The sequence below is a fragment of the Musa acuminata genome, chromosome BXJ3-6 (assembly GCF_036884655.1).
Source record: "Musa acuminata AAA Group cultivar baxijiao chromosome BXJ3-6, Cavendish_Baxijiao_AAA, whole genome shotgun sequence".
In the NCBI taxonomy this organism is placed as follows: Eukaryota; Viridiplantae; Streptophyta; class Magnoliopsida; order Zingiberales; family Musaceae; genus Musa; species Musa acuminata.
The window spans coordinates 5,429,641-5,446,062 of NC_088354.1; the positions used below are offsets into that span (position 1 = coordinate 5,429,641).

At 36.0% G+C, this 16,422-nt stretch overlaps 1 protein-coding gene across 2 annotated transcripts; it reads right to left on the bottom strand.

Moving 5' to 3' along the window:
- Nucleotides 1-1,204: 1,204 nt before the first annotated feature.
- LOC103987098 (translation initiation factor IF3-1, mitochondrial) lies at nucleotides 1,205-15,583 on the bottom strand. Of its 2 annotated transcripts, XM_065153297.1 has the most exons (11): nucleotides 15,481-15,571; nucleotides 15,213-15,281; nucleotides 14,789-15,130; nucleotides 14,544-14,702; nucleotides 14,308-14,404; nucleotides 13,774-13,841; nucleotides 9,664-9,762; nucleotides 7,698-7,754; nucleotides 4,131-4,199; nucleotides 2,863-2,931; nucleotides 1,205-2,686 (listed from the first exon to the last, which is right to left on the bottom strand). In XM_065153297.1, exons 2-11 carry the CDS (start codon nucleotides 15,243-15,245, stop codon nucleotides 1,499-1,501), a joined length of 2,181 nt encoding a protein of 726 aa, XP_065009369.1. In that variant the 5' UTR covers nucleotides 15,246-15,281; nucleotides 15,481-15,571; the 3' UTR covers nucleotides 1,205-1,498. The 2 variants fall into 2 exon arrangements, with proteins under 2 accessions (XP_065009369.1, XP_009403570.2); XM_009405295.3 differs by lacking the exon at nucleotides 15,213-15,281 and having other exon boundaries at nucleotides 15,481-15,583.
- Between the last annotated feature and the right edge of the window lie 839 nt (nucleotides 15,584-16,422).

The following is a 16,422-nucleotide window of genomic DNA, read 5'->3' on the forward strand; positions in this document are numbered from 1 at the left end:
TGTGCTTCACGTCCACTATGAGCTTTCATTATAGTTCGAGAGACGCTGCGTTGTCCAAAAGCTTTGCCACTTTTCCTTGATTGCAGACGGGAAGCGCCATGGCCACTTGTTCCTCTCTCTCTCTCTCTCTATATCTCTCTCTCTGTGCTATTTTGAACACACATACTGTTTCAGGGTGTGAGTTTCACTTCTTGCAATCTTAATCAAGTGGTTTGGGGAGTTCTCATCACGTCTGCAACGCACCATTTGAAGTTGGAGTGGATATGCATTTGTGGAGTACCACTCGTTGAATGTTAATGCATAGAATTAAGAATTCTCAAGTCGATCACTTTATTTTGGTGATAGGATGGATAGACGTGAGTTTTGCATATGATTAAGATATCATAATCTTTGGGCCCCTAATGTTTTTCTTAACTGATAGTGGTGTCTAATTTATATAATAAATTAATTTAGGTCGAGATTAATACCCTTTTAATTTATAATTTACTCAGAAAATTCTCTCATAATGAATTGAACGGTCCATTTATGCTAAATTGGGTTTAATAAATTAAAAAAATCAAGAAAATAGAAAAACAAATAGGGTAACTAATTCTATCATAACTTTATGGTGTTATGCTCGAATGTAGACTTAAGCGGCAAATTGAGCTATAAAAATCCCTAAAATCATCAAAAAAAACTATAAGATAATATAAATATTTGTTTATATATTTTTTTTATAATGAAAGTTTGAGATGGGTTGGATAAATTTTATGATACTGAGTTGGATAAAAGCTCCTTATTACACATTCATAGATGGACTATGACTATGTACACTTGATTGGAGACTCAAGTGGATCAATGCTTGATTGTACAGTTGAGTGTGATACAATTCATTTACAAGTGTAATATCATGAAATTTGTCTAACTCACTTCAATTTTTTAACATAACAGGCAATATGGTACATTTCTTTTATTTGAAGGTATTTTTTATTTTTATTTTTAGGTTGATTATACAATCGAATATGGTTTCATTCGACTCGTTTCACAAATATGTATCCAACTCACCTCATAAATAAATATGAGATAAATAAATGTAACGCGTAGCAGATTTGTAGATGGACTATAATTATCCCTCTTAAAAGAACAAACCATATCACAAAGAATTTGTAGATGGAGATGCATGATGCCAAGCAACAAGAGTTCAACCAGGCTCGTTACAATAAAGTAAACGAAAAATCATCAACCAATATGGCTGCATTATTCATCTGGTTGAAATGTAGAACCAAAAACAAAATTATGTACTAAAAATACCTAAACTGATGTATTACACCCTGTGAATCGGGCTTTTCTTGCACTGTCAAAAGTTCTTGAACGATGGTGATTCATCTCACTCTCCTCTTTGATTATTGTGGTATTTCTAATCTCGAGTTTTTTGAGTGTCCAGCCTAGAATATTTCAAGGCACTCACAAGAGACCACTAGATCCGCTTGCAAACTGATTATATCACTTCCTAGTTCCCCTAGTTACCGGATGATGCAGATTTGGTAGCACTAAAAATTCCGTATCCCCGAGTCGGAGGGGTAGAACTGCCAGATTTACCTGGAGGAGAATCTCCAGAGTGCTGATCACTGGAGACAGCTGGTTTTTTAGTGCTGAAATTTCCATAACCGGGTGTTGGTGAAGACGGATTCTTATTCTTTGCTGTAGTCTCACCTCCTGAGTTTTGCATTTCACTGTTAGGAACTTTAGAACTACTGAAAATTCCATAATTTGGCGCATGAGATCCAATATCACCAGGTTTACCAATATTTAAACTTGCTTGGCTCTTTCCATTACCAGTTGCAGGACTCTTCAAACTGAAAATTCCATAACCTTTAGATGGTGAATCAGTATCATCAGCCTTGGTCGTAGTTCCATCTCCAGATCTGCCATCAGGAGTTCTTGCAACTTTGGAAATCCCAGGGCTTGATGGTGAAGGAGGAGTAGCGGCATAGAACTGTGGTTGCTTTGCATCAACCCGACGTCCTTGACCTTCAGTTCTCATAGGTTCCTGCTGTGTCCTCCCTTGATTCGTTGCTGCTCTAAAATAAGGTGCTGCATTATTTCTCTCTGACAAGTATGGCTGGTGAAACCTCCCCTTCACCACAGTTCGTTTTCTATATCGATTATCATCCACAACTGAAGGTTCCTCGGAAGTTTCAACAACAGATCTCAATGAGCCTAGTCCAGGCCCTGGAACTGTAAATCCACTGACAGGTGGAGTGACCTTATGATGTGAAGTGTCACTGATGTTCTTATCCATCAAACGGGCACGAGAAGATGCATTATCCGCATTTCCACTAATGCCAGAGTGAGTACTACTCCCCTCTGAATCAAAATTAAATAAATCTCCTGAGTCATTGGTATCGTTGAATACTTCCCAATCTGCTTCCTCTTTGAAGTTTTCTTGAGCCTCATCCTCAGCCTCTGAACTGCAATCAACGGGATCCCATTCTTCACTTTGGAGTACCTTCCCATCTTGGCTCGTACTGGTAAGTGCTTCAGGAGTGTGAGAAACAGCTCCTTGAAACCCTTTGGCTGCTGTTTCCACGACCTTGCTGACTTTCTTTCCAGACTTCTTTGTTCCAAACTTAGCGTGCTTGACAATCACATATGCTTGCCTTGTATCTACATGTGGACCACTTTCTATAACTGAAACATCTTCTATCTGTTTTACAGATCAATGCTCAATAAGTTTACTGGGTTAATGATCATGCATGAAGCAGAGCATTCAAAATTATTTATGTCGTTACATGGAACTAAAAGATCAGGATTGACAAATAATGAATTAAGGTATTCTATATGGTTTTAATGATAAGCAAAGCATAATAGTATGACACTCACCAGAGGTAAAAGTTGTGATATGAGCCCACCCAAGTCTTCCTCTTCTTTGCTTGAGGGCATAGCTGTACACTGTATCATAAAAAGGATGTGCATAAAGTTATTCATTTCGTCCATGTAAACAAGTAATCAGGATCTATCTCAACTAAGATTAGATTCTTCAAAGCTGTCAAAACTAGAAAATATTAGAGGACAATTAAATGGGGTATGGGACACTTGCTCCAATTTCCTTCATATTAGCCTCAGCATGAGAATGTTATTTATTAAAAGAGAGATGGAAAACTTGTAAATGTCTCTGTATCTTATGCTGGTATTTTATACTAAATATAGTGAGAAAAACGAACTCTTAAGATGAATACATTTGCACTTCAGTTCTCTCAGTAAAAACCAAAGTATAAATCGTATACAAGGACTTTCTACTAAGGAAGCAAGCTCTGTTACAACATATGTAAGATGGTGGAATCACACGCATAACAATCAAGTGATGAAGGTTCGAGGATGATGATACTGATATCATCTTCAATAAGAGAGATATTGAAGACCATGAGATTAGGCATGATGATGCCCTGATGATATCTCTAAGGATTTCCAAGGCTTTGTGAATAAATCCTGATCAACATTGAGAGCTTGAAAGACATTCGTTATTTGAAATTTTGAATACATTCCTAAAGTTCAGAAACTCTCGAGGGAGAGCATTGATAATTCACAAACCAACCCCTGACTGATCTCTTTATTTGATGAACGATTCCACCCAAAGTACCAAGACTAAAAGCCAAATTCCTGGTTGCTAATCTTTCGGCCACCTACAATGGCATCAATTGACCAATCCTAAGCCAAGTAATAGTGGTCGACTTTACTGATCACATGACCTTCAAATTCTCATCTAGCAAAGCTGCTAGAGTGATCAGGAGTGACCCTGTTGGATTCCAGCAATGCAACCCTACCCTATCAATGATTAATGTGATCACTAAAATTTATGTAGGATACAACAAATACTAAAGTATTTAAGCACCATAAGGCACTCAATGGGGCTTGACGCCTAAAAAAAAGTATTTAGCAAATAATAGTCACACCAGAAACCTTTCAGCTGAACCTAACATATCTTAATTAAAGAAAAAAAAAAGCAAAATAGCAACTGGAGAATCATCTATTAACTAAAATTAACACAAAAATGAAAAAAAGAGATCTCTAGGACTGTCAAGTTTGAAAAAAAAAAATATAACGTATCAACATTTTAAAGTAGCACAATCAAAGAAAAATAGTAAAATTACCTTTATCTTGTAACCACGTTCCATCAATCTTATAACCAAATCTGCTTTAATTTTCAAGTCTCTTAAATCCTGTAAGAAAAAGAATAAATATTTAAACATTTGAAACAGACAAACTGCACATAGAAAATGTTTCTTTTTTATTTTTCAGATGGAAACTTAAATGTGCAAAGGCAGCAGTTCTACACTATTTTTTCAATGACCGAAGAACATTCACTTTCAACTAAAGTTACATCACACATATCCAAAACAATCTTTTAATTTTAAACTCTCCAAGTACTGATAATCTAATCAAGTTTCACATGAAAAACACATAAGTACCAAGAAACAATTTATTCCATATCTATGTAAACTGGAGCCTTGGTTTTCTTTCACATATATTGAAATGAAATCGAGAACCAAGATTCCATGCTTCTGGAAACATACATGTAAATAGTCTTGCAACAATTGTATAAACATATAGGCTCTGTACATGTGTGTTGTGTAAAATCTTAAAGCTTTACCAGCAAGCTAAAAATCGAAGGTGATGCAAATCAAGTCAAGACCAAAATGCAAAACTGAGCTTAATTAAGTTTACGTTGACCATAAAAGTTATAGGATTAAATTTGCTTATTTTTCTATTTTTGGATTTATTTTTCTGGGCATTTTCTATGTTTGATTGAGTGATAGAAATTTTATTTGTCATTAGTGCTTATGCTGCTCAAGTCAGATTGGACAGTCAAACCAAAAGAGAATTTTGGGAAACCTTAGATGATATCATTCAAGGAATGTCTAAAACCGGAAAACTTATAATTGGAGGAGATTTGAATGATCATATAGGAAAAACATATGGTAATATAAAGGGGTGCATGGGGGTTTTTATGAGAGAAATGAACATGGTGGTATGATTTTAGATTTTATAATTTCATATGATTTTATACTTGTAAATACTCACTATAAAAAGAGAGATAAATATTTGATTACTTATAAGAGTGGTCACAACCATAACTAAATAGACTTTCTTGCTAGAAAGGTAGATAAAGTTATTTGTAAGAATTATAAAGTTATACTTGGTATACTTGGTGAAAGTTTAACGAATCAACGTAGATTGATGGTATTAGATATTTATTGTAGAAAAAAAAAATTACTATGACTAAATGGTGATCTTTTAAAGATGAAAATATAAATACTTTAAAGAATAAGATGAAAAAGGAGACGACTTGGAACTTAGATAAGGACAATATTAATATTATTTGGACTACGATCGCTAATAGGACTAGGAGCTTAACAAAGGAGATTCTTGATGAAACTAAAAATAGATATGTAACCTTAAGAGAGAGTTGGTAGTGATGCGAGGAAGTTCAAAAAGCAATTTTTACAAAAAGATCATGTTTTAAAGATCGGCAAAATTGTGAAAATGAGAAAAAAAAATTAAAGATATAAAGAGTCTAAAAAAAAGGCTAAAAAGATGGTTAGTATGACAAGATATAAGGCTTATGATGATTTTTGTAATAAATTAGACATTAAAGATATTGAAAAAGATATATATCGAATTGTTAAAGTTAGGGAAAGAAAGTGTAAGAATTTAGATAATATTAGACGCAAAGACGAAGATAAAAAAATACCTATTATTTCTATAAATTATTTAATGAATATTCCACACAAGATCCTACCTTTTCGCATTGATAATGGATGAACTTACTCGTCACTTACATGACAGACCTCTTTGATGTATGTTATTAAACACTGATATTGTCTTAGTTGATGAAAGACTAAGTGGAATTGATTATAAGCTTAAGTTATAGATGCAATTCTTAGAAACTAAAGGTTTTAGATTAAGTAGGACTAAAACTAAATATATAAAATGTAATTTTAGTGATTCTAGAAATAAACAAGAGAATATATTTAAATTGGATAGACAGGAAGTCCCTTTAAGTATAAGTTTTAAGTATCTTAGATCAATTATTCAATAAGATGGAAAGATCAGTGAAGATATTATTCATAAAGTAAAAACAGGTTGGTTAAAATGACGAGGAGCGTCAGGAGTCTTGTGTGATCATCAAGTACCATTGAGATTAAAAGAATTTTTTTATAAAAGAGTTGTGAGATCAACAATGCTTTATGGATTTGAGTGTTGGGCAATAAAGAAACAATATATATAGAAACTTCGTATTGTCGAGATGGAAAAAGGAAAGTTAGGAGTCTTGTGTGATCATCGAGTACCTTTGAGATCAAAAGAAAAAATTTATAAGAAAGTTGTGAGACTAACAATGCTTTATGGATTTGAGCATTGGGCAGTAAAGAAACAACGTATATAGAAAATTTGTGTTATTGAGATGAGAATGTTTAGATAGATAGATGAAGTTACTAGGAAAGACAAGAAAAGAAATACTCTTATTCGTAAACAATTAAATATCACTTCAATAAAGGATAAGATGAGAAAAAATTATTTAAGATGATAATGATATATGTTTAGAAAACCTCCAGATGCAATAATCAGAAGAGGTGAAATAAATAATGTTAGCGATATATTTAAGATATAGATTAGGAATGTAATCATATATAAATTTTTGGTAAGGTATTAGGAATTCAAATTTTTATAACTAACAAGTTGGTTGTTATCCAAAACAAACAACAAATTTCATTGAGACATATCTAACAACACTCTATAGAAAGAAAAAAAGGCATTCATATCACAGAATATTGATTGAATATTATATTTGGAACAAAAAACATAAAAGGAGGATAAGAAACTTCGTTAAATGTAACATATATTTCTCTTTGAGACATTTTCTTTTATTATTACAAAAAAATTCTAGAGCGGTTAGCACTGTGATAATGTTAAGTTAATAAGTTCCATACTATATATGTTTTAGCATATTTTGCTTCTACACCTATATTGGTCATTGTAGGACACGTGGTCAATTGATAGTGACCCCACCTTGTTCTTACAAGACAAAAGTTATCATACGATGAACTTGGATTTGTTTGTAAGATTATGACCCACATGTACATAGGGGACCTATTACGTGGCACGCTAGAACTCAAGGTGTTACACCACTTCATCATCTACATAGTGTCATCAATTATGCTGTCAAAATATAGAGGGCATCCACTAGTGGGATACCCTCAAGATGCTGAAGTGCAGGGAACCATTGACCACAATTCCACCAATAAGCTTGTAAGAAGTAAAAGAGTTTCCACTTTGTTGCAAACATAATAACCATACACATATAGAAGCATAAATATGGCAATGGAGGTAGACAAATAAACATGTTATTCATTACAGAGTAGTGAGCGAAGTCCTGAGATGCAATGGATGTACTGTCAATGATGGAAATCTATGTAGTAGCAAAACATAGTCCAAAATACAAAAGAATGGAAATCCATTTTAATGAAAATCATCAAAAATACTTTAGCACTCCAACTTAGATCCAACATTAACAAAAATATTTTGGCAGTTTGAATTAAATTCAAGCTGCACTTTTATTTGATTCAAGTTAGGCAAAATGGAAACTCACAAGGTGCTGCAAATATAAATACACACACACACACATACATTTGTGTGTGTCTATTGAATAAATTACTTACAATTTTTCCTTTAAACCGAACTTCTTTGTGATCCCCGCCCCGCATTGCAATTGACGACTGCAATATGAAAGCAAATACAAAATGGAATCGATCATATCAGTATTCATGTTATTAAAAATAATAAAAACATAAAGAGTAGTCATATTTTTTTTCATTTAAAAAGTTCAATGGATGGTCACCACCAAATAATTTTTTTTTCAAAACAATAAACAAAAGATATGTTTAGTAATCACAAAGTTAAAAAATATATATCTTTTGGTAATATTGTTAAAGATTATTAATATTTGGTACAGAATTATTGATTGATTAGTATATCTGCCAAGTGATACATAAAATACATGAGTGGTCTCCCATCAGATCTGGAAAGGCAAGATATCAGAAGGATTCTCATCAGATGTCAAAAGAGAGGTATGCAATAATCAAGATAGAAGTTTGCTGATCAGAATTGGACAAACAACAATCCACTGCTGAGGGAAGATTTAATCAAAATAGAAGTTTGCTGATCAGAGTTGGGCAAACAACTATCCACCGCTGAGATAGGATTTCCCTAACGAACCAAATCTTCAATCAAGCTCATGTTCCTCCATTTCCATTTAGCCTCTTTTTCTTTCCCTTACAAAATCTTGGTGAAGAAGTAGAAGTACATAATTTGTCATGCAGCAACTTAATAAATTTACACACAAAAAAAAGTATCATATAAGTGTAATGTTCCATTGATTCAAAATGGTTCATGCATCCAAATGAACATGTCATCTTATACATTTCTAAGTTAAAGAAATCCTAGAAGAACATGATCTTAAATGATCAGCAATAAGGTAGATCATTTTGTTATTAAATAACACTTTAATCTTTTAGGCAAGTTGATTTGCATAAGACTCTTGGTTGTGTATTTAAAAGTTGCAGCCATTTGTTAAATATTGTCATTTGTCAACTGTAACAAGAAGCCTCTTCAACTATTAGTAATCATTTATGGACATAATAATAGCTTTATTAAATTAAAAAACCTCAATGATTTGACATAGTCCAATCCACGTGATAGAATAAACCACCTCGTCATGACTATCTACTTAAACCTTGTGTATCAACCTAATATGGGGAGAAAATACAGATGATTAAATATGAAGGAAATATCTTAAAGTTCCACTGATATTTGTTCATATTTTATCTAGCACACAAACAAATATATTATCATCATTAAGACCACAAGATGGCACACCATGAACACAATTTCTCCAGGATAAGTATGCCTCAAAAAACTAGTGCATTTTCATTCTCTATGTAATAAGTTGATCAACTTGTTTTTACATGAAACCCACATGTATGGACTTAATGTCTCCTCCCAGTTCACAAAGTGCATATCGCATTATACACTGTCCATCTTGGAAAGGCTTTAAGTAGATGCAGGAACTTCAAGCACCGATTGCAATTCCACTTCAATATTAATGCTTTTATGGCAAAGCTTACCAAGGTTTTAAAATCTTGGTCAGATTTTGGTTTCGAGATCTCGTTGAACTGATTTAATACTGGTACAGCAGCAATGTACCAACAATGTACACTTTCAGGTATCACTAAAAAAATAATAAAAAGTTGAGTGGCATCCTTGGTCGGATCGGTGACTACTGGTAGGTATGTACCACTGCAATCAATATTTGAGACCTTGAGGCTAACTCAAAGATCTAAAATGGTTATATAATTGAAAGACTGTCACAAACTAAAAACCTCTGCCACTAAAAACTTTTAACAACTTACTCATTTGGTTTTCAGGAATGCAAATGTAAATAAAGTTAATAGATAAATTATAATACATTTTTTTAACAATAAAAAAAGTTGCAGATCTTTAAATATCTAAAATATTTGTTGACAATTTGCAGCTGTTGTATTACGTCACATATCCTTAGTGGTAAAAATTCATTATATGTATAAGGTTACTTATATAGCTCGGAAGGAAAGAATCATATTGTATTACCTTGCTTTTGGCACGTTCCTTTTCCTTTACTTCTTGTTTGAACTTCTCCTTATGGAAGTCCATAATCTTGCAAACAGGTGGATTTGCATTTCTTTGAACCTACAAAATCAAACAAGTAACAAAAGTTAGTACTATGTAAAACAAGTAATGTACTATAATGTCAAAAAAATCAGTTTCAGCTTCTATCTAGTACAAATGCATATAGAAGTACATACAGATGCATAGTATAGCATATTTTATGCACATCTAGTAAGTTCAGAGTCAATCTAGAGAGGAGTACAACCCGTGGAAAAAAATAGAAAACAAAGAGTGAACCAGATTCGAACAGCATGCTTAAAGCTGCTGTATAAAGAGAAAAGGAAAGTATAGGATGTATATAACAAAGAAAGAAAATGAAGAACTTTCTTTCCAAAATAAGGTCCAATAAATTCATTACACAACTTTGAAAGACTGATGATTTTCCAGATCTACAAGTTGCATAAAAATCCAAGAGTACAATAACAATATTTTGCAATAGGAAGATAATAGTCAATTTGTCCAAATTTTTGGATCAACTTATAAATCAAATGATGACAGAAAAGAGAAATGACACATCATATATGTTTGCAAGTTTGAAAAATAAAAGCAAAAAACATGTGGTCAATAAAGAAACTTCACTAGCAGTAATGATTTAAAAAGCGCTAGGCACTCGCCTAAGCGTAGCGAGGCGCTAAAATATAAAAATATATAATATAATTAATAAATATAATTATTTAAATAAGAATATGATATTAAATTAAAAAATCTTACAGAATCATAATATCACATTAACAAAAAATCTCAAAATTCAAAACAATAACAATAATTTCAAATAAATAAAAATTAGAAATATTAAAATAAAAATAATATATTATTAATCTAATAAATAAAAAAAAATATTGTTGCTCATATATAGTTAACAGTATACTGTTAATATACTGTTAACAATATAATATCGAGTCGATGTGAGAAAAAAGAGTAAGAGTAACAGTAGCGGCGAGAGGTGGCAGCGGTAGTAGGAGCGGGAGCAACGATAGTGGCGAGCAGCGACAGCAACGACAAGCAACAGTAGTGGCAGCGATAGCGGTAGCAGCGAGAAGCGATACCGGGAGCACAGTGTAAAAGTAAGACTGAGGCTGCTGACTGAGAGAAGCAGCAGCGAATAGCGGCAGGAGGAGCGGGAGCGGCGATAGTGGCAGTGGCAGCGGTGACAGAGAGCAGTGACAACGAAGAGAGGCAACAGTAGCGGAGAGGCAACGGCAGTAGAGAGGAAATGTCAGCGGCAGAATCGCGAGCAGGGTTAGGGTTGGGGAAGTCGCGGGAGGGATGTTGGGAGGCTAATATCGATGCTTTAGTTGGTTTAATTGAACCAACTAAAGCACCAAAGACCAAACCAGACGTAAAACACTGGTTTGGTTGCATGGTTTAACCCGGGCGCTCGCCCGAAGTACCTGGGCCAGGGCCAGCGCCTAGGTGGTGCCTCTTTAAAGCGAGACGCTCGGGCCTCGCCTCGCCCAAGCGCCTAGACGAACACCCGAGCGCCTATTGAAATCGCTGACTAACAGTAGGTATCAAATTGACCACAGAAAACATAAAGAGCACATCAGTTTTTTCTTCTTTTCTGAAAGATCGACCTTCATGTTTCCTTGCCATGTCCATGCTGCTCACATGACAGTTAAGTGTCCGTAATTGCAAGCAACCAGAGCAATGAGCATGTTCCTGTGCAAAGGTAGTCAACTAGCACGCAACACAGAGGCTGGAACAGGCTGGCAGGTCCAGCATTAGCAAATATAATGCAATCAGTGATCAGTGAAGGAGTGAAGAATCTTTTCCAATACGAAGTTCTGAAGAAAATTGAACTTTTTTTCTTCTGCATGTCTTAGAATGTCATAATGCTGGATACGAATCCACAGCAACTGCAGCCCACCAGACCAATCAACCTGGTCTGCCATGGTTTTAGTTCGGTATGGTTGAATACACAAACAACCTTGACAGGCCCTATTCCAAGTCATAATCATGGTGGGACAATGAAGAAAGTAGTCCAGTTCATTACTAGCCATTGACCATAATAGTTTTGTATCAGCACAGAGTAGCTTCAGTGGCTTCTCATGACAATCAGCTACGATGTCAGAGTCCTCCATTGTTTGATGCACAGGAGATGAAGATCTCTCCCTCAGATATGTTATCAATGTGATAATGAGACTTCACAGAGATGTGTGAAACAGCTCACTAGTTAGCGGTCCTAATATTAAGGAAACTGACGACCAAAAACCCTTGTAATGAGAATAATTGATTATCTCTGCCTGCCTTATATTGTCACTCGTTGGCCTAAAAGCAACAAAGTGTAATCAATATTGGAACTTCTGATAGCTATGGGAGACCTGTATCTCAGACTTGTAGTAAATCCCACTGATTTTGGAGGCTAATATGATGTACCAGCCAAGCTCAAAGCTTTTGCAGACAACTATACTGACAGCTTACAGAAATTTTTCTTGATCTTATCCTGTTATAGCGACAATTCAACTGATCATGCAGTTTTGACATCTCTATTGCCTCCAAACTTACCACCCCGAGTTCAACCTATTGTTGACCAGAGTATGGGGATAGCAAACAAATCCTGAAACCAGATGTAACATGGGTGCAAAATACAGACAAAGACTATAACCCAAAGATAAACCAGTTATGCAACCCACCGAACTACAATCATGGTTCCAGATCATGCCAATGATAGCCAAGATAAAATTTTCAAAGTCCAACACCATTGACATTGTTGGAATTTTTAGGCTAAGATACTTTTCAAATAGCATGGCCACACCAGAGCAAGGACCTTTCAAACAGCAGTAAAAGTGTTCTAATTCACTCAGAAATATATTTTATTTCTCTCCTTGAAATAACAGAAGTAAAGGATTTACCAATGAATCAGCATAACTGCCAGACATCAGAACCATCCAAATCTGGAGGCAATCAACTGAAGGAGAACATCAAGAGTCGGACACAACAGGAAGAATGATGGGATCATCAGAAGACAAGTATTTTCTTTATATTATTATTTAAAATTTCTATTGTATGATTGAAATTAAAGTCTGGCACTGAGTCCTGTATGCTATGTTATTATGATTTCATGAATGAAATTGTTTGTTTTTATTAGACCAGTAGCCATGATTATCCTTCTTCTGTTGTAGTGCTTCTCCCTCCTAGACCACCTCTTCTTACCACTTCTTTCTTCCCAGCCTTCACTCCCTATACCCTATTACCTTTACTGGGACATACCAATATACAAGGTTAGGGAATGTGTGTGTTAATATAAGTTCAGTAATGTGCATATGGCTTACTTTTCCAGTCTAAAGATGTTAAGGAGTTCAGGCTTAGAAATATGCATGAGTGATCTTAATTGCACATGTACTAGATAGACGCACCCAGCCACCTCTGTCAACTAAGTCCTTGCACACATCCAAAATATTCAATGCAAACAGTTGTCTACCTAGAATGATGTGAACCTTCTCATTCCATATCTTCTGCTGCTTCTCTATGACTTCTAGAATAAACTCAAGACAAACTATTGAAAATACGTGTTCCGTGCAAGTAAGGTGGAATCATTGAGTGTAACAGAGTGCAACTTGAACTTTGAAGCTCTTCCAACTTTTCTATTATTATTGACACAGCATTTACTTTTTTGTCTATTTCAGTGTATGGCCGCCTCATGCTTTAATCAGCATGCATGCTTGAAGTTGCAAAAAAATCAAAGTCCAACACCCTCTTTATCCACATAACAAAACTGTATTTTTTTAGTTAATGCAAAATCAAAACCTACCATCAACAAATGATACTCCAACTTGTGACAGATAGCAATCAATACATAGAGGTTGAATGATCATGCTTTGTTCAAAAATGATTGAAAAAAAAGAAAGAAAAAAAAGAGCATCTTGAAGTCAGACTTATTAGATTATTGTAATTGAATGCAATGGATGATGGCAAAAGTAATTTGAACAAAATGTGAGAATAAAACATTAATGAACTAGAAAATCATTTGCATTTATTTCTTAATGCATAAATATGACAAGAAATTATGATGGTATAACAGGCCATCTGTACCTCAACTAAGTCAAGTTCGAGCTTTGTTGCACGATCAAGTGCTTCTCTTCTTGAAACAATGCCGTGACCTATAGATTTTTATAACAGCAAGTAATAGTTTATATGACCACATTAACCATGGGAAATGAAGGAAAATTATATTCAGCAAACTCAGAAGAAATAACAGCAAGTGAACAGCAAAAGTGCTGGTTCATTTTGAAATATTGATACTGCTAAAGATTGGATGCTCACAGCAGCTTAATCATGCTTTGCTCATTATTTATCATGATTCACTCATTATCCAGTCCTTACTGAATCTGTAAACAAAGCCCCCAGTAGAATAACAATCTACGATCTTCTACTTACCAACTTGCACATGTACTAGGTACAATAAGTTGAAACTACAGATGGCAACCACTTGGTCCCCAGTTGAGTAATCCATTCTCAAACAATCAGTACAGTCAAATGTAGAGGTAACAAAGAATCATAAATATTCAAAAAGAAGTTCAATTACTATAACGTATACATAAAAATTTGGAAAAGAATTCAACATACCCTCATCAGTGACAAGCCGAACATATGGTGCAGTGATTGCTGCATTAAGCCTAGGCCCCACATTTGAATCTAGAGCTGGTTTTGACTTCAGTTTAGCCTAAAAAGTTCCAATCAAACAACATCAAAAGTTAAAATATATAATGTGCGTGCGCACATGTGAGTGTGCATATACATGTAAATATACATATACATGTGAATATATATATCAATTTGTACGAGAAGAGAACAACCACCACCTGCACTGGAGCCGCAAAGGATCTCACAGGGGTGTAATTGAAGCTCGAAGATGAGGAATGCACAGCATAGCAGGGACCAAATAGATTCTTCCTGGCCATGGACCTCAACAATTGGTTTTGCCGATTCCACAAAGGAGTTCCAAAGGCACTCCGGTATGGCTGCAAGCAAATTGGATCTGAATCAAATTGGGGCACATCATATATTTAAGAGTCAATTTAAGTGAAAAATATATTAAAAGAATCACCTTCACCGGAGCGGCAAAGGATTTCAATGGCTTGTAACTGAAGCTGGGGGAAGGGCAAATGCCAGAGCAAGCACCAAGAAGATTTTTCGTGGCCATGGACCTCAACTGCTGGTTCTGGCCATCCAGCAGAGGAGTTCCAAAGGGGTTGGAGAAGAGGGAGTACCATCTCCTGTCTGCCTGCAAGCAGAATGGATTTGGATCGGGATGGGGTTGATCCAGAACCAATCTGATCACTGAAAAGCCCCGTCCCATCCGATCTGATAATCCACTGAAATGGTTATAATATCCCATATGACTTTTATCCGGAGCACCGAGCCATCGCAATGCGCGAGTGAAATGCATCTACCACCAAAATGGAGAAAAATACTAAATATGAGAAAAAAAACACCCAAAAGAACAATCAATCAACAGAAGCAGAACCCACATCCAGGTTTAGAAAACAAGTCAATTTCAACATATATCAAACATGGTTCATCTGAAGTCCCACGATACTCTGTTCATAAAATTAAAATTACTGTTGGATGAAACAGGCGAGACCGAAAGAGTGAAGGAGAACAGAGGAGAGCATAGTAGTGGGGAGGAAAAGAAAGGAGAGACGGGGATACAACAGGAGAGGGACAGAGAGAACAACACAGGAAATGCATGAGCGGAGAGGGGAGGAGAAGAGAGGAGAGGAGAGGAGAGAACAGTACCGGAGTAGCGGGAGGTGGCAGCATGCGATGGTGGCGCGAAGGAGGTGGCTCGGCCAGCGACGTTGGCAGCGACAGCGGCAACGGCAGCGGCCCAAACGCTAGGGCTCGCTTGGCTACTTCGATTTTTAATCTGAAGGAGCTCAACGAGTCCACACGGTAAACTCGAGTCGAATCGGACGATTCCACCGATCGAACCGATTCGACTCGCTCGTCAACCCGAGCCCATGAGATTTTCGTTTCAGAGGCCGAGTTGACTCGTCGGGCTTGATCTGGCCGTACGATCGCGAAGAATGCCATCACTGCACCGTATTGACTCGGTCAACGTTTTCTAAGCTCAATCAATGCAAACATTCAACAATCAATGCATACACAACTGCTCTATCTGTCTGATCTATTTGGATCACAATCGTACTCACATCACGAGAATCCAAGTTTAAGGTTTTAGTTTGCTCAGACGAAGAGTATGCAGATGTTATGTGGAGGGAGAAGCTACGTGAGGCAGCGGAGTTCCATGCATATACATCATGACCACCACTGCATCTGTGTTCTATCTTATCTTGATAATGTTGGGCAAAACCCTCCCCGTCTTCTACGCTGAGTACGAAAGAACCCATAACATCATCAGCAACTTGCACCGGTTTGAAGCTGAAACACCTTTAACTGCGATGAGCCAAGTGACGAAGGGGATCTTCATGGAGAACACCGACTTCTTTCCGATAAAGCCAGTGGACTACGGCAGATTCCTTGTCATCTCTCTCGGCACCGGTTCGAACAAGCAAGAGGGAAGGTTTACTGCACAAGAGAGCAGCAAGAGGGGCGTGCTCAGTGGCTGTACAACAAGAGCACCACCCCCATCATCGACATCCTCTCGCAATGGACGTCCACGCCTCTGTTCTCTTTCAAGCGCTGTGATCGGAGAAGCAGTACCTTCGCATACAGGTC